General features: G+C 39.9%; 1 protein-coding gene across 2 annotated transcripts in view; it reads left to right on the forward strand.

The window, feature by feature from the left end:
- Positions 1 to 27,590, forward strand: part of BICC1 (BicC family RNA binding protein 1) — a 368,187-nt gene that overhangs the window by 77,004 nt on the left and 263,593 nt on the right. The window contains exons 1-2 of one of the 2 annotated variants that reach the window (XM_061161567.1): positions 18,153 to 18,267; positions 26,084 to 26,130. Coding sequence is in view for 1 of the 2 variants with exons in the window: in XM_061161565.1 (XP_061017548.1) it covers positions 26,084 to 26,130 (47 nt within the window). In the remaining variant the exon portion in view is untranslated. Of the gene's footprint in view, positions 1 to 18,152; positions 18,268 to 26,083; positions 26,131 to 27,590 lie in introns of those variants that run through there. The other variant, XM_061161565.1, reaches the window with a different exon arrangement.

The raw sequence follows: 27,590 nt of genomic DNA on the forward strand, positions 1-27,590 counted from the left end.
ACTTATTTGTGATCAACTTCTTTATCATAGGTACACATGGTTAATACTGGTTTAAATGTCTTATTTTTCTTGATCTGCAGATATTGATTGATATGGTCCTTGGCAAAATACATGAAAAATACTCCATGTTTTTTAAAGAGGATATTTCAAGTTTCCATGTGCCTCTGTTTTGTGGTGTGGTGTAATGATGTTACATACTCCTATTCAATTACTATTTACTTAGAGGACTTAAAGACCATTTGTATTTGCTTCCTATTACTTCTGTAATGAACTCTCACAACCTTAGTGGTTTAAAACAACAGAGTTATTTTCTTACAGTTCTGGAGGTCAAAAGTGCAAAATAGATGTCTCTGGCCTAAAATCAGTGTCTTGGCAGGGGTGTGATCTTTCCGGAGGTCCTAGGGGAGAATCCTTTTCGTTGCCTCCTCCAGCTTCTAGAGGCTGCCTGTACCCTGGATCAACCCCTTCCTTCAACTTTAAAGCCACTAGAGAAACTTTGTCAGATCTCTGACTCTGACTTTTCCATCTTTTAAGGACCTTTGTGATTACATTGGGCCCACTCAGAGAATCCAGGGTAGTCTTTTCATTTTAAGGTCATCTGTTAGGAACCCTAATCCCATTGGCAACCCTCATTCTCCTTCCCCATGTAACCTGACCTATTGATGGGTTTCAGTGATTTAGGATGTGGGGGTTGTTATTCTGCCTACCATACCACTTGAACTTCACGTATCCAGAACAACATTCAGTTTTCCTACCCTAAACTTAGCCTTCCTCTGATGTTCTGTGTCTTAATAATTTGCTTCACTATCAATTGAGCAAATACATACCTCACAGTTATCTTTGATTCCATCCTTTGTTTACTTCATGTATAATCTGTCATCCACTTTGTGGATTTTGCTTCCAAGATAGCTTTCAAAGCACAAAGAAGGACAGCTGTCTCTGCCATACCTATACTAGGATACCTTTGATCTCTCTTTTGAATCACTATGGGAACCTCCTCCTACTCTCCCAGTATGTGTATATATATACACATATATATATTTCTGCTTTATTGAGGTATGATTGGGTAAAAATTGTGCAGTTGGTCTTCTGTATATGCAGGTTCACATCACAGATTTAACCAAATGCAGATTGAAAATATTTGAAAAATAATTTCCAGGAAGTTCCCCAGAGCAAAACTTGAATTTGCCGCTCACAGGCAACTATTTACATAGCATTTACATTGTATTAGGTATTATAAGTAGTGCAGAGATGACTTAAATATATGGGAGGATGTGTGTAGGTTATATGCAACACTATGCCATTTTATTTATTTTTTTAATAAAGGTAAAAAGGAACCTTTTTTGTCACACCATGAGGCATGTGGAATCTTAGTTCTCTGACTAGAGATCATATCTGTACTCCCTACATTAGAAGTGCAGAGTCTTAACCATTAGACCACCCTTATGCCATTTTATATAAGGGGCTTGAGCATCTGGATTTTGGTATCTTCAGGCGTCCTGAAACCAATCTCCTTGTTGATACCGAGGGACGCCTGCATATATTGAGGTTGTACAACATGATTATTTTTAAAGTGTACAACATTTGGGTATGTTCTCTTGACCTCCTCCAGATGTTTGTCACACTTCATAGCTAGAGTGGTCTTTTTAAAATGCAAATATACCAGTGTTACTTCTCTTCTTCAAAGCCTCAGAGTAAAAACAAGCCTGTGATGTGGCCTCAAGATCATACCACTTATTCCTGATCCTGTGATTCTCTGTGGTCTTCCTCCTAGTTTCCACTCTGCCTCAGGGCCTTTATGTTGACTCCTCTGTCTGCCACGGAGGTCTCCCGTCTCTCCAATCACTTGTCATCTTTACTTTGTTAACTCACATTCATTCTTCAGTTTTGATCAGTACTCTTCCTGATGGAAAACCTTCCTTGTGCTTGTCAAGGATACCAGCTGCGGGTTCACAGACCTCCCTGTAGTTTTTCTTCTGCAATTTTTTTCTTGAAAGTTTTTTTTTTTTTGAAGTGGATTATTTTTTAAAGTCTTTATTGAATTTGTTACAACACTGCTTCTGTTTTATGTTTTGGCCTTTTGGCCTCAAGGCATGTGGGATCCCAGCTCCCCAACCAGCGATTGAACCCGCACTCCCAGCATTGGAAGGCAAATCTCAACCATTGGACCACCAGGGAAGTCCCTTTCTTCTGCAGTTTTAACTGTAGAGTACTTGCATATCTCTACTCTGAACATAAACATGAAATTCATCACATACACACCACACATGTGTACACATATAATTTTTCAGTAGCTGTTCTTAGCCTTGCTATGTTGAAATTCTCTTCTTTGTGAGGTGAACTGTAGCATATTCCTGAATGATGTTTCAATTCATTACAGCTTTCCTTTCTCATTTCTGTGTTTGTCTCAATCTTGTTCTTTTTACACCTTTGGTTTTTGAATCAGAAATGGGAAGAAATCACTTCTTCCCCCATGAATTCCACTCTTCCCTAAAGGTGACCATACGCTGAATTCTCAGTCCCCTTTTGCATTGACTGGATGCATAATGTCTGATGGGAGGTGGAGTTAGGGCTGGTCCTGGTGTCTCAGTAAAATCTGGGAGGAGGGCTTCCCCAGTATATGGTGCTCACAGGCTGCTCTCTGAACATGTGCTGTGGTGTGGGCCTTAGCCATACTTTATGATACAAGGGTCATTGTTGTGATGCTGTTACATAATTTCTCTTTGTGATTTTAACAAATTACTTATTTAGCTGCACCAAGTCTTGTGGCATGTGGAATCTAATTCCCTGACCAGGGATTGAACCTGGGCCCTGTACACCAGGAAATTTTCTCTTTGTGATTGTTAATTAATTTCTCTCTCCTCCAGTGGGCAGTAAGGTTTATGGGTATAAGAATCATATCTCTTTTTCCTTCTCGTTTATTTCTCAGTGTGCGTGACCAACTATTCCACTTAGTTTAGTACTAAGGGGTATTTGAGGAGATGGACTTTTTAGTGCTAGAAATGGTCAACTCCTGGGCAAATTGGGGTGAGTTAGTGTATTTCAGTGTCTTCTTGGCAGTTACTGACAAAGTAGGTATAGAACATTTTTTGAGTACAAGAGTTTAACAAAGGCTGACATGATTGCAAGATGACTGCAAGTGTTTCTATTTTAGTCAGTTAATACAAATTCAGAATAAGTACAACTAGTCATTGTGCAAACTCACCTATATAATTATTAATTTTCTGCACCTTAGATGTCTAATTTACAGTTGTACTTGGCAAACATTAATGAGTTACAGAAGTAGAGTTTGAAGTGTGAAATTCAGTCTACTCAGTGCTGTGTGAACCAGATCAATAATGTGTGATATTTAATAAGACTGGAGTCATGTATTTATATAGCATTGCAGTTTTTTTCCCTTTGATTTTGAAGAGTGTTTTGTACAGCAAGTAAGGATCAGGTTGTTTGGTCTGTTCCTATTGAGGACCATATGACATAACTCTTTGAGGTAATTTTGAAATCCAGTTTAAAAAAATCAGCTATGATTCTGTATTCCCAATAATTTATTATTATTAACTCTAGTTCATTTATTAAAGCTCTAGGCAGAATAGTCTTCGTTCTCCCAATGTGGCAGGTAATATATTTTCAGAGAGGTGGTCAGATGTATTGTTCCTATGTATTAACAAACATACAGCTTTTGTTCTGAAAGGTAGGGGTTGGTATGCTACATACAAAATACGCAATATTGCTTGTATTTATTTGGATGGTTTTCCTTTAGTTGTTTAGTCGATAAGTCATGTCTGACTCATTGCGACCCTGTGGACTGTAGCTCACCACGCTCCTCTGTTCATGGGATTTCCCAGGCAAGAATACTGGAGTGGGTTGCCATTTCCTCATCCAGGGGATCTTCCTGACTCAGGTATCGAAAGTGCATTTCCTGCGGCTCCTGCATTGGCAGGCGATTCTTTACCACTGAGCCACCTGGGGAAGCTCATATATAGGTTTAGAAACATGCAGTTACATATAAACATATATATAGCCTTTGGAAACTCTGTGTGTGTGTGTGTGTGTGTGTGTTTGTGTTCACTCAGTTGAGTGTGACTTCGGCAAACAGGGATCAACCAAACATATTTAACTTAGAGCCAGGGTCAGGTTTGTCTACTTCTCTGTGGGAGAGACACAGGGATCTGCCAGTTAGCCTGCTCACACTCTGGGTTTTATTTGTGTGTCTTGTGCAAAAGAATGTTACCCTGTTGTCCTAACTAAGACTTCATGAATATTGAGTGCCCCATGGCTCATGTATAATTTGTGTATCGTGAATATTTAGTGTGCCTGAGATGCCTCCTGCAGATTTAGTGCCTTATGAATATTAGTGCTTCATGAATTTTAGGTGTCTTTTGTTCCTTCCATCCCTTTGTGTGTTCACACATACATGTTCAGTTTACTTTGTCACATCTCGTTACCTCACACAGCTGAAGAGTTTCATCTTTCCATCTATTTTCCTGTTGTTGAGCAGAATTTCCTGCCCTATGGGGTAGAATTGAATTTTTTCAAACAATTCAGCAGGTGTATGCCACAGATGTCCAGTTGTAAAGTTTCCTAAGCCTTGTGCCCAGAAGCTTCAGAGAGAAGAAAATTTTTTATTGTTTCTTTTTCTCTTCTACCTGTTTATTTTAAAAGTTAATTGTATTGAAGTATGTTGTGTTAATGTCTGCTGTACAGCAAAGCAACTCAGTTATACATACACATACACTCTTTTTCATTGTGGTTTATCACAGGATATTGAATATAATTTCCTGTGCTATACAATAGGACCTTGCTGTTTACTCTCTTTATAATAATTTGCATCTGCTAAACCAAAACTCCCAATTCTGTCCTCTGGTCCCCCCTTCCCTCTTGGAAAAAATATTTTTCATATTCAAAATTTCAGGTCAGTATCATGAAGTTTGTGGATGCAGATGGTAATGCTGTTTGAAACTCCTTACAGTCTTTGGGGTTTTGAACTTGCACTCACTAGTTCTGTTCCTCTATGTTGTAAACATTTTAATGTGGTTACGATTCAAAGTTCTATAGTATATGGAAATGTTATTTTGTAAGAAAAAGTGATAGACTAAGAGAAATAGGTTTTGGGTGGCTAAGAAGCTCCATTTCATTCTAAGAGTTAAATCTTCATACAGCTCCCGACTTGAGTAAATCTGGGAGCATGTTTAAGGTTTAGCAGTAACAGATAGGACTGTTTGCATTTTCTGTGTATCGTGGGAAGTATATCATTCCTTTTCATTAATAACTAGCCAGGAAGGGACCAAAAGTTTGGTGTCTTCTCTGCCACCTTCAGGGAGAGTCTCCCCTAGGTTGTTTGAGAAGATATGTTTGAACAGACACCTCAGCCACTGCACATATACCACCTAGAGGAGTGGTTGAAAACAATATAAGTGCTTTTCCAAAGTGACTGAAACCAAGTGTGGATAAATTGGGGGATCATAAAAATATACACATACTATAAATATTTTATTATAGCCTTAAAATATAAATATCTATTTATTTATTTTTGTTGTAGGGCCAAGGCCTTTTCTGAACATGAAGGATTAGAAATGGTCACGATTTTTAGGATTATTTGGCAGACATTTGGAAACAGATAGAGCCGAGTCTTGGTAAACAGATGACACGGCTGATGGGGGAGCAGAGGTGTCTCATCAGCCTTGGGAGTTTAGGGTCCCCTCGTGTGTGTCACTTCACACTGCAGGAGGGTAGGGAGGGCGTCAGTGATGTGGAAGTTGAGTAGGAGAGCTGCTTCTGTTGGTTTGACACCTTCAGTTCTCTTTTATGTGTAGCTTGAATTTCAAGCTGAGCTTCTCTGCTCCGAATCAGTGACGCAGTAGGTAAAGGAAGACATTTCTCCGATTGGAAGCTCTCCTTTGTGCCATTCTGGAGCCCCCTGGGCTGACTGGGACCTGCAGCTTGAGCAGTGGTGTGAGTGGGCCCAGCCCTAGAGACTGTGTCCTGTATGGAAGAGCAGATCCCACTCTTAGGCTGCTTTGAATGCACAGGAAGAGCTGACATCCCACTCTGAGTGCTGCCCTTGGGGCTGAGCGCTCTGCCTGGAGGAGCGCACCTGATCGTCGTGACCCTGGAGGGCTGAGCAGACACTGGCAGTGCCCTGGCCCAGCCCCTCACCACCCTGGCACCGGGTCATGGGGCCAGTTGTCTTAGTTTGCCTGGGTCGGACGGTTTTCTTGGGAGCCTGGCCTTTCACCGCTAGAACCCATTGATGAGTTGGTTATAGGAGTTTGGCCTGTGACTCATGCCTGAGGGTCCTGTAGCCCGAAGACTTTGCTTGGAGTGGAAGCTGCCCTCCAGCAGTGACAGGCTAGACTTGGGAGAGGATGTGTGTCCACTTCCGAGCCCCTCGAGAGGCAACTCTGAGAGGTCCCCTGCAGAACTGGCCCTGAGGCCAGCAGGGTGTCCCACTCACATACCTGGATCACTTCCTCTTTGCTGTCTTCTTATTTTACCTTCCCTCCTCCATTCCAGCGACCCCTGGGGTCAGTTCCTGCATAAATTACTCTCACTCAAATACTTGTCACAGAGTCTACTTGTTGGGAGAATCCAATAAAAAAAGCATAGGACTAAGGACTGTTTTTGCCCTCTTTTCAGATGAGGGAGATTAAGTCATCTTGCTTAGAGTCATCCAGTGGGTGCACTGTTGACTTTTCGTTATGACATCCTGTACGGCTGTTTCCATCCTTGCCTGTTGACCATTGTTTCTAGAGAATGTAAAATTTTATTTATTCCTGTGAAATTACCAATAAGCCAGCATCAGTCCAGTGGGTTGATGGGTGGTGTGCTCTTTTGTCTCTGCTATGCTTGATGTCAGTTGCGCATGAAGCAGAAAACTCTGCATAGAGGAGTTTGGAGCTGTTTGGACTAAGGAGAAATTCATCTTTCATACACAGTTTGACAAACTAGGGAGCTGCTGACTAAGGACGCAGTGCTGATCCTTTGCCCTAGTGATGCTCAGCCTGGCCTTGGCTGGAAGCAGAATTTTGACGTCTCTGACCGGGTTGGATGTAAACGGCCTGCTTGTGCTGAGCAGTTGTGTCTGCTGGTTCTTGGCTGTCATCCTTGAGCCTTCTATCTATGAAATGACTCATTATAAGGAAGTCTGTTAAAAACAAATCTCTCCCTGTTGTAGAGCATCTCTTAAAACTTCTCTTTAATCAAAGAATTTTGATTTGCTGCTCTCAGTTCCAGTTGCCGCCAGGAAACATCGTGTGCATTGACAAAGGCTGTGATAGTTATGGTACTTGAATTTCTTGTGAAGATGGATGCTTCGGGAAATGAGTTTATTTCCCTCTTATGTGAAAGTGAGAGGCTTGGGAATTATACCCAGACTTAAAACTCCTTTCATGGCAAATCTACAGGCTAACTGGAAGTGTTCCAAGTTTCTCTAATAAAAGTGACTCCCTTCTCTCAGCATTTAATTGTCCTTCCCATTGTTCTCAATCCCTTGTCATTTTGTCACTTCCTTAGATTATCCATTGAAAAAAGGCAACTGCTTGCTGGATGATACATGGAAATAAAAGGAGTTTATGCAGAAGCAGAGTAGAACCAATGCCGTGTTGAGGAATCAGTGGGAAATATCTTATTTGAAAAGAGACAAGAATTTTGTGGGACTTCCCTAGTTCCCTAGTGGTCAAGAACCTGCCTTACAATGCAGGGGACACAAGTTCAATCCCTGGTCAGGGAACTAAGATCCCACGTGCCTCGGAGTGCTCAGCCCATGTGCCACAACTAGAGAGTCCATGTGCTGCAAGATTCAAGGAAGATTCTGCCTGCCACCGCTAAGACTTGACTTAGCCAAATAAATGTTAAATTTTTTTTTTTTTTTTTTTTTGCTTTTGAGAAACTGACCTTTGACTGTGAATGCTTGCTTTCCTTCTCCAGTCTACTAATCCTTTCTACTGGTGTGCATCTGGCTTCCTTCAAAGATCTAAACACACACTCCCTGTCCCTGGTTTTGGGAAGTACGCTTTAATTCATCACAGTTGCCTCTGCATTTCCCAGGTTCACATCTGTTTCACATCCTGTCCTCTGAAGTTGCCACACACACATGTGCTGCTTCACATTGCTTTAGGTGCTGTTGAGTCATAGGAAGATAAGAAATACCATGTGCGTGCCAAGTTGCTTCAGTTGTGTCTGACTGTTTGTGTCCATGGGATTCACCAGGCAAGAATACTGGAGTGGGTTGCCATGCCCTTCTCCGTGGAATCTTTCCAACCCAGGGATTGAACCCATGTCTCTTAAGTCTCCTGCACTGGCAAGCGGTTTCTTTACCACTAGCACCACCTGGGAAGCCCTAAGAAGAGCTGGGGAGGTTTAAACCCAGAGTGAGTGGGGCTTAAGGGTCTCTTCTCTTGGCTTCCCTGGTGGCTCAGACGGTAAAGTGTCTGCCTACAATGCGGGAGACCTAGGTTTGATCCTTGGGTTGGGAAGATCCTCTGGAGAAGGAAATGGCAACCTGCTCCAGTACTCTTGCCTGGAGAATCCCATGGATGGAGGAGTGTGGTAGGCTACAGTCCATGTGGTCGCAAAGAGTCAGACAGGACTGAGCTACTTCACTTTCACTTTCTTTTGTCAAGAGACTGAGGAGCAGATTGCTTTTACACCTTGTTGCTGAGTGCAAAGAACAGGAAGGGAAGCTGACCCGGCGGAGAGGTCGTAAGATGCAGTGAGAAGATGGTATTGTTCCCATGTTCTGAATGTTAGGCACCTAGAGTTGTCTCCGAAAGGCTGACATGTCCTCAGGAGTTGAGCTGTGTGCTCTTTAACCCCGAGGACACCCAGCCTGTCCAAACGAAGGCCCTCCTTGTGGACCATGGTGTGCATGAATTGCTCTGTGTTGTTCTTGCTCCTGGTTCTGTTTCTAGGCTCTGCCACCAACTTTCCCAGGTGCTTACCACATATAAAGTAGCATTTAGCAGTGTTTCTCAGGAGGAGGTGGTGGTGATCGTTTTTCTAAGATACATAGAGTGTGTTTCCCAGAATGTGACAGACCTTTGTGTCTCTTCATACCTTTTACAGTGTTATCAATGCATTTGTATGGTGCACTCAACTTCTTCCTAGAATGAAAGTTTCCACAGAAAACTTTGTGAGAGGAAAAATATCCTCTAATAAATATCTTGTTCATTTTATGAATTGGCTTTCTCCAGACAGAGTCTTTTCTTCAGGTGTCATGATGGGAAATACATCCTGTATTCCACGTATGGCTGACTACTAGTTTTGGGTTCAAATTGGGATAATATTCTTTGCCATCTCTTTTGTCATTGTTCATTTTTCTTCTTTGGGAGGGGGATAGTAGTGGATAAAGTAGGGAGCAGTTAGATTTTGAGTTCCTATCTTTAGAGAATAGTCTGCTGTTGATTTTCTTCCAAACTGTAAGCCCTTCAAATAATTTTAAACAATTCTTCTTCATTTTCTTTTGCTTATCTGTCCTCTTCTTTTCCATCATCTCCACCTTGATGAGGGAAGGACACAGTAGCAGATCAATGTGGATTGCTTGCCCAAGGAGCATCTTGTTTAAAAAAAATGTGAGACTAGTTTCCCTCCATCTCAGGGACAGGACAGTGGTGAGTCCAGGAGACCTTTCTTCAGATGGGAATATTTCTTCATGCACTGTAGCCACTTGAGTGTCTTCCAGACAACATCTTACTTGAGCCAATGACATTACCATCGTCTTTTGCAAAATGTAGTAGAACAGGGGTGGGAGGGAACACCTGTGTGTCTTGTTTTGTGATTCCTTACATTTTGGGACTTAATTTGGGCTAAGATTGCTTGCGAATTACTTTAAGATACATCCATGGAGGCTGAAGATGTTCTTTCTTCAGTGCTAGAGGTGAACTCTCTGCTCTTCCCTTGACCCTCATTGTCTCTGCTTGTGAGTGTGAAGGGGAGTTTCTCGAGGGTGTGAGCAGCAACGCTATTTTGAGAAGTTGACTCGCAGCCCTTGCAGCTATGACAGGCATGTAACATAGCACCCCATTTTTCAAATTCATTTTGTCAGCTCCTGACTGCACTGGTTAAGTGCTTATTTGGAAGTGCCGCAGCTGTAGTGTTCTGTTTATAGCCACTGAGTAGGTACAATTAAGCTGACTGCCTTGTACAGGGGGAGAGTCTACATGGAATTAGGGCCAGGCAGTGGGAAAGTGGAGGCTGTCTCTACCTCACAGCAGTGGGAGGAGCTTGGCATGACTTACTTGAAGGTGAGCATCCTGCCTTGGGTAGATTTTGTACTGTTTTGCACATTTGTTTTAACTTTAACCTTTTTTTTTTTAATTGCAGTATAGTTGATTTACAACATTGTATTCGTTTCAGGTATACAGACAAGTGATTCACTTTTACATACATCTATTCTTTTTTAGATTCTTTTCCCATTTAGGTTTTTACAGATTACTGAGTAGAGTTCCCTATGCAATGCGGTAGGTTCTTATTAGTTACCTATTTTATATATATAGCAGTGTGTATAGGTCAGTCCCAATCTCCCAGTTTATCCCTCCCCTTGATTTTGTTAATCTTAAAATAGCCTTTGGAAATCCAGACTTGACTGGGTTTAGTTAGATAGATGAGTAAATGCAAATTCATAAAGTCCTTATTTTCTCAAGGGAGATAATTAAAAAATAATTCGACTTATGATAAAGACTCTTAAGCGGTTTACCTTTATGGGTATGTGTGTCTATATTTTTGGTGGTCATTTTCAGAGTACTACAGGTATATCCCAAGAAAAATTGGGAAATGAAAACAGTTTATAATACTATAATATAATGTAGTAATCATATTCTTTCATAGCATACACATTTTGATCTTTTAATGAGTGTCCCTAGTTTTTGTGTGTATGTTTAAGGAATAATGGGGCTTCTCTCATTGCTCAGACCCTAAAGAATCTGCTTGCAATGCAGAAGACCCAGGTTCGATCCCTGGATCAGGAAGATCCCTTAGAGAAGGAAATGCCTACCCACTCCAGTATTCTTTTTTTTTTTTCCTTTATTTTTATTAGTTGGAGGCTAATTACTTTACAATATTCTAGTGGTTTTTGCCATACATTGACATGAATCAGCCATGGATTTACATGTGTTCCCCATCCTGAACACCCCTCCCACCTCCCTCCCCATCCCATCCCTCTGGGTCATCCCAGTGCACCAGCCCTGAGCACTTGTCTCGTGCATCCAACCTGGACTGGCGATCTGTTTCACACTTGATAATATACATGTTTCAATGCTGTTCTCTCAGATCATCCCACCCTCGCCTTCTCCCATAGAGTCCAAAAGTCTGTTCTGTACATCTGTTTCTCTTTTTCTGTCTTGCATATAGGGTTATCATCACCATCTTTCTAAATTCCATATACATGTGTTAGTACACTGTATTGGTCTTTATATCTTTCTGGCTTACTTCACTTTGTATAATGGGCTCCAGTTTTATCTATCTCATTAGAACTGATTCAAATGTATTCTTTGTAATGGCTGAGTAATATTCCATTGTGTATATGTACCACAGCTTTCTTATCCATTCATCTGCTGATGGGCATCTAGGTTGCTTCCATGTCCTGGCTATTATAAACAGTGCTGCAATGAACACTGGGGTACACATGTCTCTTTAGTTCTGGTTTCCTCGGTGTATATGCCCAGGAGTGGGACTGCTGGGTCATTGGCAGATCTATTTCCAGTTTTTTAAGGAATCTCCACACTGTTATCCATAGTGGCTGTACTAGTTTGCATTCCCACCAACAGTGTAAGAGGGTTCCCTCTTCTCCACACCCTCTCCAGCATTTATTGCTTGTAGACTTTTGGATGGTAGCCATTCTGACTGGCGTGTAATGGTACCTCATTGTGGCTTTGATTTGCATTTCTCTGATAATGAGTGATGTTGAGCATCTTTTCATGTGTTTGTTAGCCATCTGTCTGTCTTCTTTGGAGAAATGTCTGTTTAGTTCTTTGGCCCGTTTTTTGATTGGGTCATTTATTTTTCTGGAATTGAGCTGCAGGAGTTGCTTGTATACTTTTGAGATTAATCCTTTGTCTGTTTCTTCATTTGCTATTATTTTCTCCCATTCTGAAGGCTGTCTTTTCACCTTGCTTATAGTTTCCTTTGTTGTACAAAAGCTTTTAAGTTTCATTAGGTCCCATTTGTTTATTTTTGCTTTTATTTCCAATATTCTGGGAGGTGGGTCATAGAGGATCCTGCTGTGATTTATGTTGGAGAGTGTTTTGCCTGTGTTCTCCTCTAGGAGTTTTGTAGTTTCTGGTCTTACATTTAGATCTTTAATCCATTTTGAGTTTATTTTTGTGTATGGTGTTAGAAAGTGTTCTAGTTTCATTATTTTACGAGTGGTTGACCAGTTTTCCCAGCACCACTTATTAAAGAGGTTGTCTTTTTTCCATTGTATATTCTTGCCTCCGTTGTCGAAGACAAGGTGTTCGTAGGTACGTGGACTTATCTCTGGGCTTTCTATTTTGTTCCATTGATCTATATTTCTGTCTTTGTGCCAGTACCATACTGTCTTGATGACTGTGGCTTTGTAGTAGAGTCTGAAGTCAGGCAGATTGATTCCTCCAGTTCCATTCTTCTTTCTCAAGATGACGTTGGCTATTCGAGGTTTTTTGTATTTCCATACAAATTGTGAAATTATTTGTTCTAATTCTGTGAAAAAATACCATTGGTAGCTTGATCAGGATTGCATTGAATCTATAGAATGCTTTGGGTAGTATAGACATTTTGACAAGATTGATTCTTCCAGTCCGTGAACACGGTATGTTTCTCCATCTGTTTGTGTCCTCTTTGATTTCTTTCATCAGTGTTTTATAGTTTTCTATATATAGGTCTTTTGTTTCTTTAGGTAGATATACTCCTAAGTATTTTATTCTTTTTGTTACAATGGTGAATGGTATTGTTTCCTTAATTTCTCTGTTTTCTCATTGTTAGTGTATAGGAATGCAAGGGATTTCTGTGTGTTAATTTTATATCCTGCAACTTTACTATATTCATTGATTAGCTCTAGTAATTTTCTGGTAGAGTCTTTACGGTTTTCTATGTAGAGGATCATGTCATCTGCAAACAGTGAGAGTTTCACTTCTTCTTTTTCTATCTGGATTCCTTTTATTTCTTTTTCTGCTCTGATTGCTGTGGCCAAAACTTCCAACACTATGTTGAATAGTAGTGGTGAGAGTGGGCACCATTGTCTTGTTCCTGAGTTTCAGGGAAATGCTTTCAATTTTTCACCATAGAGGATAATGTTTGCTGTGGGTTTGTCATATATAGCTTTTATTATGTTGAGGTATGTTCCTTCTATTCATGCTTTCTGGACAGTTTTAATCATAAATGGATGTTGAATTTTGTCAAAGGCTTTTTCTGCATCTATTGAGATAATCATATGGTTTTTATCTTTCAATTTGTTAATGTGGTGTATTACATTGATTGATTTGCAGATATTAAAGAATCCTTGCATTCCTGGGATAAAGCCCACTTGGTCATGATGTATGATCTTTTTAATATGTTGTTGGATTCTGTTTGCTAGAATCTTGTTAAGGATTTTTGCATCTATATTCATCAGTGATATTGGCCTGTCATTTTCTTTTTTTTTGTGGCATCTTTGTCTGGTTTTGGTATTAGGGTGATGGTGGCCTCATAGAATGAGTTTGGAAGTTTACCTTCTTCTGCAATTTTCTGGAAGAGTTGGAGTAATATGGGTGTTAGCTCTTCTCTAAATTTTTGGTAAAATTCAGCTGTGAAGCCATCTGGTCCTGGGCTTTTGTTTGCTAGAAGATTTCTGATTACAGTTTCGATTTCTGTGCTTATGATGGGTCTGTTAAGATCTTCTATTTCTTCCTGGTTCAGGTTTGGAAAGTTATACTTTTCTAAGAATTTGTCCATTTCTTCCGAGTTGTCCATTTTATTGGCATAGAGCTGGTGGTAGTAGTCTCTTATGATCCTTTGTATTTCAGTGTTGTCTGTTGCGATCTCTCCATTTTCATTTCTAATTTTGTTAGTTTGGTTCTTTTCCCTTTGTTTCTTGATGAGTCGGGCTAACCCCACTCCAGTATTCTTGCCCGGAGAATTCCATGGACAGAGGAGCCTGCAGAGCTACAGTCCATGAGGTTGCAAAAAGTCAGACGTGACTATCACTTTCACTTTCAATTAAAGAATATTTAACTTATTAGTTGTAGTCATATTTCACATACAGTTTATGATCCATTTAAAAATCATGCTTATATAAATGCTGGAGAGGGTTTGGAGAAAAGGGAACCCTCTTACACCATTGGTGGGAATGCAAACTAGTATAGCCACTATGGAGAACAGTGTGGAGATTCCTTAAAAAACTGGAAATAGAACTGCCATGTGACCCAGCAGTCCCACTCCGGTGCATAGACACCGAGGAAACCAGATCTGAGAGAGACATGAGCACCCCAATGTTCATTGCAGCACAGTTTATAATAGCCAGGACATGGAAGCAACCTAGATGCCCATCAGCAGATGAATGGATAAGGAAGCGATGGTACATATACACAATGGAATATTACTCAGCCATTACAAAGAATTCATTTGAATCAGTCCTAATGAGATGGATGAAACTGGAGCCCATTATACAGAGTGAAGTAAGCCAGAAAGATAAAGACTAATACAGTGTACTAACACATATATATGGAATTTAGAAAGATGGTAATGATAACCCTATATGCAAAACAGAAAAAGAGACACAGATGTACAGAACAGAATTTTAGACTCTGTGGTAGAAGGCGAGGGTGGGATGTTCTGAGAGAATAGCATTGAAACAAGTATACTATCAAGGGTGGAACAGGTCGCCAGTCCAGGTTGGATGCATGAGACAAGTGCTCAGGGCTGGTGCACTGGGATGACCCAGAGGGATGGGATGGGGAGGGAGGTGGGAGGGGGGATCAGGATGGGGAACACATGTAAATCCATGGCTGGTTCATGTCAATGTATGGCAAAAACCACTAGAATATTGTAAAGTAATTAGCCTCCAACTAATAAAAATAAATGGAAAAAAGCTATATCTAAAATATATCCCAAATGTTTGTCCAGTTATAGTTTTCTTAATAAAATAATCATGCATCTAAAAAAAATCATGCTTATTAATTTTTTTTTTACTGAATAGTTTATTGTAATCACTTTTTCCTGACTGCTTCATCTTTTCCAAATCATCAAAACCATCTTTTCTTATAACTTAAAAAAAATTGAATAAGTGCCTGTGTCTAAATTTCCTTAATTCTCCTCTTGGTTTCTTCCGTGCTTTTTGCTTATTTTAAATGTTACTAAAGTGAACTCATTTGTGCTGATAGCATTTTACAGTTTGTTTCGGGAGAGGTGCTTTTTAACTATGAACACCCAGAGCTTGACAGAGCCTCGCTGGAAAAGCTTGAGTATTTTGAGACTGATGAATGATCAAAGCCCGAGACATTTAGTTCCTTGAACTTGAATTTAAAAATGAGTTTAAACTCTCCAAAGTAAATAGAGTACAGAAAGCTCCTGAGAAGATAGATCTGCTTGAGAAAATGAATACATCCAGAACCATGATACTATTACAGAAGATTCATTTTAATTGAGATAGAATGTGATCCTTAACCAAGGTTACAATTCTGGGAAGAAGAATAAAGCTATGGGTTAGAATATGACCACCATGTTTGCATCGTAAATATACACACATATTTTATGAAAGGAAATAGAGGTAATGATATCGGTTATAACTTTTATCCAAGCCCAAAGACTATTACCTTAAAATTACTCCTTAAGCATTGTTTGAGATGAAAACCACATTTAAAGGTGGTTTCCTGCCTACTGATGAAAAATGAATTCATGTTAACCAACCAAGGCCTTTAAATGGAACAAATTATAATCAGATGTTAGATTTCGATCAGTTTTAACAAAAACAAATGATTCTTTTCAGAGATGAGAATTGATGACTTAGCCCTCAAAGAGTTTAATCTTTTTTCAAACCCAGTGTTTTGGGAGGAGGGGATCGGCTTAATTTCCTAAAAGCACGCTTGTGATTTATCGGCAGCAAAGTGCTGAGTTTAAGAAATAAGAGCTTCTTTAAATGTTTTCCTAGGTGTTCTTAATGAGGATGCCGGGATCTGTAGTAACTTGATTATACACAGCCATGTTTTACAGAAGGTGGAAGTGTGCAGCTGGCTGTGGCAGCAGGACCTGTGGGGGTTGTAGGTTAAATCCTCTCTGAATGCCTACCTTTGCTGTCTTGCTTTGCATTTCTGAGCTCATTCATAAACCTGTAGATCATAACCCGGTCCTCTTGAGTGTAGGAAAACGTCCTCCAGGCCTCTTGGACACGTGCTGATTATTATTAGCCCTAGAGATCTCTTCTAATGAGAAGCAATGTGAGGCAGTGTTCACTCAACAGACCTTGAGTAGAGCAGGTTTAGAAAGGGCTGGAAGCAGTTTTAATAATAAAAGTTAAGTCTGTGACCATTTCTACCATCCGTTAGTGAGTCCTGAAAGCTTCTCTGGGCTGTAAAGAATTATGCTGAACATTCAGAGCATTGGGATGGCCTCAGTGCCGAGAATGACTGAGGTTGTCAGATTTAAACCCTTTATTTGCCTCAGAATAATTTTATTTCTCTGTAGTTGTGGGGTTCAGGTGAAAAGTGCAGTGGATGATCATGGGCAACTTAGCTAGGATGCTAGAAAACCAGTTTGACTCATAGTTTGGAAAGGAAAGCTCTGGCGTCACCACATAATTTTGGCAATGTCACAGTGCTTGAGACTTAACTGTATGTGAGAATTATCCAGCATGTTTATAAAAACGCATATTCCTAGGATACCACAGTGATTAAGATTCTGTGGGATCTGAGGGCAGTTTTTTCTCCCCCAATATGTCTTCCAAGTTGCTGTAACTGCAGTCCGCTGGAACACGAGAAAGCCCTGGTCCAGTTGGTTTTTTTTTTTTTTTTTTGCTTTAGTAGATCTCCCTCCTTCGTACCAGTGGGAGCATTCAGTGAAACAAGATAAATTTTGTCATGCAGTTAAATGTATTGACAACATGAAAGATTATGGAAAGACTGTGTGAATTCCTTGTCCATGTGGTGGTTCACTGGGCTCTCCGGTGGCTCAGGTGGTAAAGAGTCTGCCTGGAGTAGGTTAATGTGGAGAAAGCGAAAGTGCATTGCCAGAGGTGGGCTTCTCCTTGCAGTGAGAATCACAGTCTTGTGTAATAGTTGTTAGGAGTGGCAGGTCAATGACATTCTATTGGTACAATTTCTAAAGTCATAGAAGAGTGGACAGCTAGACACTCATTTAGTACTGGATTTAGTGGGTAAGTGCAGTAGTATGTAGCTTCACCAATATTGCTGGATGTGGAGTTTTCCTTAACGACCTTCAGATATGTTCAGATCTGTCTGTTTTGCACAAAGGCTTGTCTTCTTTTTGGACTGCCACAGGCGTCATCTGTACCACCGCCTTTCCACTGTCTCACCTTTTTCTGTTTGTCTTCCCGTTGGATTCTGTACTGCCAAGAAGATGTAAAAGCAAAAGGGCTCCTCAAGTCTGTTGCCCCATAAGTCATGCCCTTGATGCCACTGTTGTCCCTGAAATTCCTAGTGTGGTGCTACCCATTCCCACTGTGAGGAGGTGGGACAACTGAACCCCAAGCCTTGCTACTGCTTATTATTATTTTTTGGCCATGCTGTGCAGCATGTAAGATCTTAGTTCCCAACCAGGGATTGAATCCCTACCCTCTGCATTGGAAGTGCAGGGTCCTAACCGCTGGACTCCCAGAGAAGCCCAGGGGTGCTATTTTAAGTGCTCTGAGGCACATAAAAGGGAAACTGAAGCTTTAGATAAACAGGCATGGGTATTCACCACATTCTCTCTGCCCAGATTTCACTTTCCACATCTCCCCTTGTGAGATGTGTCTCAGTCCTTTCCCATGTTAAACAGGCAACTCAGAAGTTCCCTATCACGTCCATGCTTTGAATTCCTGAAATCTATGACTCCTACATAATGTTCAGTCTTTTAGAGTACTCTTGTCATTTTTAATTACTGACCTCAAAGAACTTACAGGTAAGATGTAGGTTCTTTGAGGTCAGAGTTGGAGGTTTACCATTTTTAAAATTCTTACAGAGTGTGTATTTACATTTTTGAAGGTGAAAATAGAGCCTTTGGGAGACTGAGTCACTTGGAGTTATAGTCAACGGCAAACTGAGAGGTGAACCCAGTTTTCTCTGACTCCATAATTTTGATCTCCTCTGTATATTCCTCAGGTGCTAAGTAAGTATTGTCTAAATGAATCAATAAATGAGTCTTCCAGAGTTAAAATGAATTGAAGAAGCCCTGATGAAGGGAAGCACATCTTTATACCCTTCCACCCATGTGCCCATTTCAGAGGGGAGAATAGCAAATAGATCACCTTGTCACTGATTTCTGCAGATAACCTGAACTTGAAACGTGCCTGAAACACATTTGGTTCTGATTTAAAACCAGTTGGTGTGTTACTACAAACACAAAAGAAATATAAACTTCATTCATGAAATAACCATCTACATAAACTCTTAAATAGTTTTGGGTTGGGCCAAAGCTGGGCATTAAGGAAATGGTTATTAATGTTACATATTTTATTCAAACTGCTCTTAATTCCATACTCCTCCCACCACCTCCACAAACACCAGGTAACCTTTTGCTTTTTCCTTTAAAATGTTCCTAGGGGGTTAAGACAGATACAGCTTGGATTTCAAGCTGCTGAAAACTCCTCCTGTTTGGAAGGACTCATTGTTTTTGGTCCTTCAGACCTGTCACTGTGATCTCTGCCTGAATCTTTTTAATCCTCTGTGGGTAGTAGCAGAGTTATTATCCTCTGTAGGAGCATTCTGACATGGAAATGGGATATGAACCACAGTGTAATTTAAAATTTTATAACAACATGAAAAGTAAAACAAGTGCAGTAAATTTTAATATTGTTTCCTTTAACCCAATATATAAATACGGTGCACTTTCAACATATAATCAGTTAATGAGGTTTTGCTTTCTTTTGCATTGTCTTTGAAACCCACTGTGTTCTTAATTCTTTGAGCACATCTGGGTTCAGATGAGCCACATTTCAAGCACTCAGTAGCTATAGCACAGCTCTGAGGCAGAGCCCTTGTGAGCTATATAAAGGCCATGAACATCCTTTAGTGTCTGATAAAGCTAGAAGAGTGTTGCTTAAAAAAAATATTGTGTAAATACTCGTCATCAAATAGTGTTTGTGACCACAGGCCAAACTAAATGATGCTTCAGAGATTGCTTATGTAAGAAGGAATAGGGTGTGAATGCAAGACATTTGACATGACCAAAGTTTCTGTTAGTCAACTGGACTCAGAGTTCATTGACGTATGTCAGGGTCGTCAGCCCTCAAAAAGTCTTCATTGTCAGGCCAATAAATTTGAAGTCTGAATAAACTCTTAGCCAAGTTTCTTGAAGAGTTCAAGTGTGTTTGAAGCAATGAATAATATAATGTAGATGTTGGTGAATATTTGTTTTCTTATGTTTGACGGGAACAGATACTTTCTGAAACTAAAGCCCGTAGATGAGAGAACACTGGCCTATGCCCGAGACTCCTAGACCGCCCTGTGTGTGGCAGGGCCTCCACTGTCTTAGGTTGTCCTGGGCTCTGAAATATTGACAGAGCTTTGTTGCCCTGAGAGATAGAATTGAAAAAAAAGTTCCCTGAAATCTGAATGTTGAGATGTGTAGTCTGCAAAGGACTTAATTGTTCGAGTTAGCGGATATTAACTTGAAAGAGGCATCAATGGCCCACCATTAATAGAAGAGATAGAAGAGATAGAAGGACTTCTCACCCCCATCATAATATTTGGCATCCCTGTTAGTTCTGTTGAAACTTTGGTGGGAAATGAAAAAAATAACCTCAATGGATGTCTTAAATTTTTGGTGTAGGTATTGTTCAGGTAATGGCCTATGCTCTTGGCCCAGTTATCATAGATTATCCATCTTTTTCTTCTTTCGAACTCTTAGCCATTGAACCCTTTTGGAATGTGGTAAATCTAAATATAACAGGTGTTATCTGTTTTAGTTTATATTTCATTTGGTGTGCCGTTTCAATAAAAAATGGCCTTCCTTTTCTTCTAATTACCTTCCATCACCAAAAATGGCCTTCTTTTAAAGTATAATTTATATGTAAGATGAGAAACATAATAAATAAGTTCTCCCCTGGTTCATGCATTTTAGAGAGCATCTCTTTCTGTCTTTTGTTTAGCTGTTACATTTGGATGTGTCTCAGAGGTTTTCCAAATATTGGATTGTTTAGTGTTTTCAGTTGTGAAGTTGTGAATTCTAGGCATTGTTTAAACTTTTTTACTCAGAATCAGTGCACATAAATCAGTATTTCAGTCTAGAAAGTGCTAGGTTAACTAAGGCCTGTGATGTTCAGTGCCAGGCGTGGTTTTGTGGGCTGTTAACTGTCCTATTGCATTAGTCCGTTAGTCATTTGTCTCCTTAGGTAGCTTATGTGCACATTAGACTTAGACGTTTATCAGATTCTGCTATACACATTGGGCTGGAAATGTGACTCCAGTGATGGTAATACCTTGGTTCTCTCAAAAAGGGTTCAAATGACTCTTAACCTGATTTTTCCCCCTATGTGAAGGCTATTGAAACCTATTTATTCAAGCTATTGAAAGGCATTCTGAAAAATGCAAAGAAAGAAGTGATAAATAACCCAATAATTCAACCACTCAAATAACACTTATTCATATTTTGGTGTTTATCCTTTAAGTCTTTTTTTTTTTTCCTCTAGCATATACATTATATGTGTGTGCATACATGTATACTTAAGTATGGAATTGACTATGTTGTATGTCTTGTTTTGTAATCCCAGTACTCTTAAACAATTTATTGCATTTTTGAACATGGGAATTTTTTTAAACTGCAATAATGAAACAATATCTTAAGGATAAATCCGAAGCTGAAGAAACCATCCTTAAATACGCAGCCACTCTTAAGATAAAATTTGTTTTAATTTTTGGCTGTTTCTTGAATTTTTTTGGTAGGCCTACATGATTTTTTGTTTTTTCAGGGTGAGTGAATTTGATTTGTTTTCAGTGTACTTAGGAAGCAAGTAAGGAGTTTTAGGAAAGATGAGATCTGAACATCCTCCCACTTAACTATGATATGCAGCCTTCAAATGACACTACTTACTGCTGGAGTTTAAACTGGGAGATGTTCTTTAGTTGGCTGGAGTATTTGAGAGACTTTGATTGAGAACTGAAGAAACTTTAAAAATTGACTTAATGTCCACTATTACTTCAGTCAGTTGTCAGAGCTTTGCATGCCAGTCTAGACTGTTAGGTATGGTTACTGAACATGAAAAGTTCTCTAAAGACTTCCCTGGTGGTCCATTGGCCAAGACTCAGCACTCCCAATGCAGGGGGCCTGGGTTCAGTCCCTCGTCAGGGAAGCAGATCCTACATGCAGCAGCTAAAGATCCTGTGTGCTACAACTCAGACCTGGCACAGCCAGACAAACAAATAAATAAAAAAAGCATTTTTAAAAGTTTCTCTGGGAGTATACAGAAACTGCATCTTGGACATCTGTTGCTGATTTCTCTTTCAGTAGAATCAGCCAAATAGTAGGGAAGTTTTCTGAAAACAGTAATATCTGAATAAAATATATAGTATAGTTCTTTCAGCATATGGATTACATAGACACAGTAAGTGAATGTTTTAACAATAGTTAGTAAAATATTTTTGCAAGAGAATCAGACTAGCTAAACAGTTATAGTTGTCTTTCAGGTGAACTTGAAATGCAGCAGCCTTCTTAGTTGCAAATCTGCTATAGTTGGGTTGTATGGGGAAAACAGGGTGGGGGGGAATGTCCTGAATCTTAACAGATTTAAAGAATTATTTCTCAGTTATTTTTTTGTAATTTGAATTTGGTCTTTTCTTGCTCAGATTGCACAAGGGTGAAAAAAACCATTGCTTTTCAAAAGAACGTTTAAAGATATTCCATACTGTATTTTAAATATTAAATACATGACCCTTGGCCCTTATGTTTTTAGATTTGGCTGTATAAAGCATCAGATGTTATGGAAAAGCATTTCAGAATGAAAAGGATATTTGAATAAGTTTCCATATGCCCTGCGAAGAATTGCAAATCGAGCCCTCACCTTTAACTCAGTAATTAACTAGACTTTCCCTGTAGTTTGGGGGATTGTAATAGTTTACACCTGTCTCAACTTTTGGTGTTTTTATTGGCTGTGGCTTTTGCCATCCCATATTTCTTATGAAGCAAAAATATGAAATAAAATAGGGCGAGGCATTGGAGAAATTATAATAAACATAAAAAATGAATTGTTCAGCTTAAAATGTGAAATGCTTTACCTGCACAATCCATGAAGCCATGTTTCAAGAGTAGTGAAGTAATTTATTCCTGGAATTCTATGTCATGAAAATAAAGGCAATTGCTTTCATTGGCAGGAAGATTCCAAAGGTTTTTTAACCATCAAATGATTAACTTTTGGAACATCAGGGAGGCAGAAATTGTATTGTAAGGACAGTTAGAAAAAGCCTGCAATCGGGTGGAGAGGGAGGTGGGAGGGGGGATCGGGATTGGGAATACATGTAAATCCATGGCTGATTCATATCAATGTATGACAAAACCCACTGGAAAAAAAAAAATATATAATAATAATAAAAAAAAAAAAATAATAAAGTAATTAAAATTAAAAAAAAAAAAAAGCCTGCTAAATGATTACGTGTGTTTTCATGTTGCTGTGAATGAAAAAGATGAGGCTGAATCAGTGTATAAGAATGTGAGGCTTGATAAATCTGTTGTACCACAGAACACAGTCAGACTTTTCAAAGGTCATGGAGCTCTATGACATCAAGTCTGGGTTGGCTCATTTCACAGGGTGATGTTTTCCCCTCGAAACTTAATGAAAAGAAAATCATTGCATCAAGATATTATCATACCTCCTATTTTTTCTTGCAACCTAGCTCTCAAGTGGTCTCCCTGGAAGCACCCTTTAATTTTGAGTCCTAACAGTAGCTACCCAGTCCTAGTGTTAAGAGTAAAATGACTAGCTTTTTAGTGCATTGTCCAGAATAAGAGTAGCTAAGATTTTGTATAAGTTTGATTTGGATGGAGTGGTGACTGTGAAAAGATCTTTGGGACCCTTGTCTCTAGAACTGAGTTTTAATTCTGTCTTGGACCTCACCCGTTGGGTGCTTTGACTATATAGGTCAAGGTTGTAAGCTGAATAAAGGCAGGGTCTGGCCTATGCTGAGTCACCAGCATGAGACTTATATACTTGTCGAGTGAAAGATGAACTTTTCTTTCTATAGGAAGAACATCCTATATACCTAAGAAATACTCTGGAAACCTCCGCCTTCTCAATCTCTCACTTATTCAAGAGGAGTTGATATTTTATTTTATTTTTTTCCATTTATTTTTATTAGTTGGAGGCTAACTACTTTACAATATTGTAGTGGTCTTTGTCATACATTGACATGAACCAGCCATGGATTTACATGTGTTCCCCATCCTGAACACCCCTCCCGCCTCCCTCCCCATCCCATCCCTCTGGGTCTTCCCCGTGCACCAGCCCCGAGCACTTGTCTCATGCATCCAACCTGGACTGGCGATCTGTTTCACACTTGATAATATACATGTTTCGATGCTGTTCTCTCAAATCATCCCACCCTCACCTTTTCCCATAGAGTCCAAAAGTCTGTTCTGTACATCTGTGTCTCTTTTCCTGTCTTGCATATAGGGTTTTCATTACCATCTTTCTAAATTCTATATATATTCTAGAACACTTTCTAATACCATATACAAAAATAAACTCAAAATGGATTAAAGATCTAAATGTAAGACCAGAAACTATAAAACTTCTAGAGGAGAACATAGGCAAAACACTCTCTGACATAAATCATAGCAAGATCCTCTATGACCCACCTCCCAGAATGTTGGAAATAAAAGCAAAAATAAACAAATGGGACCTAATTAAACTTAAAAACTTTTGCACAACAAAGGAAACTATAAGCAAGGTGAAAAGACAGCCTTCAGAATGGGAGAAAATAATAGTAAATGAATAAACAGACAAAGGATTAATCTCAAAAATATACAAGGAGTTGATATTTAAATACTGAGGAGTTGAGAGTATGGAATTCTCAAATTTGAGCACAGAAGGATCCCTGCTTAGGGAGGGGAGAGAATACTTCGGGGAAATGTTGCTCTCCCTTGATTGACTTCTCTGGTCTTGGCAGCTTTGCTTGTGTGGAGTCAGTAAAAGTTCAGGAGACCTGGCAACCTGGGGGTGAGGTAAGGATGCTCCCAGCAAAGGGCCGATGATTGGGACTCACCTTGGTTTGTACCAGAGACCGTGACCACCCACGAGTCCAACCAGAGGCTTGTCCCAGGTCCTTGTGGGCTTGGGAAATGGACTGTTGTAGGATTTAGGGGAAATTCAGGCTCAGATTTGGAGTTTCTTATACAGAAACATTCTGGAATGAAAAAAGCCAGAGATTTTTGGTGGCACCGAGTGTCCCATTTCCAGCTCTCCCTCTCAATGCCCCTCAAATCCTAAGGTTGTTAAAGGTGCAGGTTTCTGGTTAAATTTTAGATATTTTCCTGGGAGTGTAATTATAATTTGTGTGTAACTAAGGAAGTTCCACCACCGCCCCCTCCCCCCGCCCCAGCTTTTAATTCATCCAGGGATTGAAAGGCCAGTCTGTGAAGTCTGTTTAGCTGGACTTGGCATGAAGGGGCATTTCAAGGTTGTGACATAATGCATTTGTCATGAGCAAAGTAAGTATTTTAAAGGAAGTTTCTGGTTTCTGTAATAAAACATCATTGTATCATGAAATTTAAACCGATGAATTTTTAGTTGTGAAGGAGTCCCCTGTGGGTGAAAGCGTTTATCTGCCCTGCCTGATAGGCTTTTGAATATACCTTTGATTCTATAATTTCTTTTTAAAAGAAGAGTTCCCTTGATGTCATTAAATTTTTTTCCTAATCTTTGTGGCCTGGTATGCAGTTTTCATTGCCACACAGTTGTATCATGGAGCAGGAGTGACTTTAAACTATTTTTAGCTGTAGAGATAAAGCCAGCCCAGAGGTAGCCGAGTTGAAGTGTCCCCAGGGCATTTGTGTCCTTAGGTTTGGGTGCTGATCTTTTATCTTTCTGGCCCTCTGGTTAGGACCAACCATGTTCACCTTCTTTTCTTTTTTTTTTTTGTTCAAAATTGCTTCTTTATGTCCTTTCAAGAATTCACTATTGGTATATTCCCTAGTTAGAGTGAAAAAATCATAATTTGTAGCGTTAACTGCAAAAAATTTATTTGTGTGACTTTCCTGGTGGTCCAGTGGTTGACACTCCTTGCTTTCAATACAGGGAGTGCAGTTAGATCCCTGGTCAGGGAACTAAGATCCCACACGCCACAAGGTGCAACCTGAATATAAAATCTGTGGAAATGTGTGGAAATGCTCACATCAGTGTTTGTGCTCAGTTTGTGCTGTTGATATGTTTGTGCAAAAAAGTGAAGTTAAGATGGCGTTGAAATTATGTATTTGTTTCCTTTTCTGCTGTAACAAATAAATTTATTATCTTATAGTTCTGGTGTTCAGAAGTCAGAAATGTGTTTTATTGGGCTATCCTAAGGTGTTGTCAGGGCTGTACTGACAAAGACCCTAGAGGAAAATCCAGATCCTTGCCTTTCCCAACTTCTAGAGGGCACCTGGGTTACTTGGCTTGTTGCCCGTCCTCCACATTCAAAGCCAGCAGTATAGCATCTCTGTAAGTTTTTCTGTTCTGACTCTCTCCTTTGCAATCAATGCCCTTCTCTCCCTCTGGTTCTTTTGTCACATTGCCTTCTCGGACTCTGACCTTCCTTCTCCCTTCCTGATTGATGGGATTAGTGTTTTATTTTCCATTTCATATCACAGCTGAGGCCTGTGAACAGGCATTGAGCTTTGGGAGAGCGAGGCTGGCATCTTGTTTACCTCTGTGTTCTTATGCCTGATACTTGAGAGTGTTTTGAACACATAGGTTGGAACATGAAACTATTTTAAATGTATACATTTTTATTTACAGCTGCTGCCGAAGGAAAAGGCAAAAGTGGGGAAGACTTTTTTCAGAAGGTAAGTGACTTTTTACTCTTGTCTTGGCGATAATTAAAGAGAAATGTACCTGTCTCAGTAGCTACACTGGAGGCCCCTGGAAGCTCCCCTTCTCAGTGAAGGGGACTAGGTTTATAGTTGAAGATGCTCGGGGCAAGAAAAGGGTGGTAGCCTGTTTGGGACGGAACCGTTCAAAGGCAGCTCCCTCTGGACAAACTTAATGAAGTTTTCCTTTGGAGGCAATGAGGATTGCCAGATCTGCTACCAGATTATCTTCTTTACCTGTTCTCTTTGCCTGTTTCCTCCTTCCTTAAACACATACCTGACCTAGGGAGTTGGAGAGGAGTCCCTTACAGAGGCTTCATTTCTTTTTTTTTAAATTATTTTTTAATAGGATAATTGCTTCGCAGAATTTTGTTGTTTTCTGTCAAACCTCAACATGAATCAGCCATAGGTGTACATATATCCCCTCCCTTTTGAACCTCCCTCCCATCTCCCTCCCTACCCCACCCACCCATCTAGGTTGATGCAGAGCCCCTGTTTGAGTTTCCTGAGACATCCAGCAGATTCCCATTGCCTGTCTATTTTACATATGGTAATGTAAGTTTCCATGTTCCTCTCTTCATACATGTCACCCTCTTCTCCCCTGTCCCCATGTCAGAGGCTTCATTTCTGGCAAGCATGACCATGGGCGGGGTGATAAAATTGACAGAAGATGCTTATTGGGCTTCCCTGCTCATGACTGGTAACCTTGTCTGTTGTGTCCCTGGTGGCGCTCTGTAAGGTCTGACCTTCAGTGAAGTCAGCCTGGACAGTCATAAAGGGAAACAGGAATAAAACTGATGGCAAGTGATTTGAGATACTGTCGAGAGCAGTTGATTACTTCTGGTTAGCTCTGTTTTAAAGTAAGTGTTTTATGTAAGGGAAGATGTCTGTCTTTGCCAAGAAATTGATTGAAGTTACCATCCTTCTTTCTTTTGTTCATTTGAGTTTATTATATTGATATTTGTGTTTGTTGTTGGTATCCAGAAAGCATGTATGTAGGAACAAATATATAGTTTGTCCTAGAGTGACACACAGTAGCAACTATGGATGTGGTTAAATATCACTGTGGTAGGTCATCAAGCTTTTGGAAAATACCTGTGTGACTTTTTAAGCTTGTAAAAGCTTACTTTTACAGGTAAGCTTCTTCATTCTCTTGCTTTTTGTGTGATCTGATCTTTTTTTTTTTGTCAAATTCATTATTCATATGCATTTTCTTCCAAGGATATTAAAAGTGAATATTTTCAGAGCTGATACTGGTCTTGCCCTTTCGTCATTCTGAAAATATTTGTTTACCACCTGCTGTGTGCAACACAGCAGACCAAAATGAGCAAGGCATAGTCCCCGCCCTAAAGGAATTAGTCTGGTGTTTGATTATATAGCTCCCTAAATAGCAGGGGAGTCTGGGCCAGAGAGGATTAAGCTCTTGACTGGGACTT

Source organism: Dama dama, chromosome 15 (genome assembly GCF_033118175.1).
Source record: "Dama dama isolate Ldn47 chromosome 15, ASM3311817v1, whole genome shotgun sequence".
Taxonomy (NCBI): domain Eukaryota; kingdom Metazoa; phylum Chordata; class Mammalia; order Artiodactyla; family Cervidae; genus Dama; species Dama dama.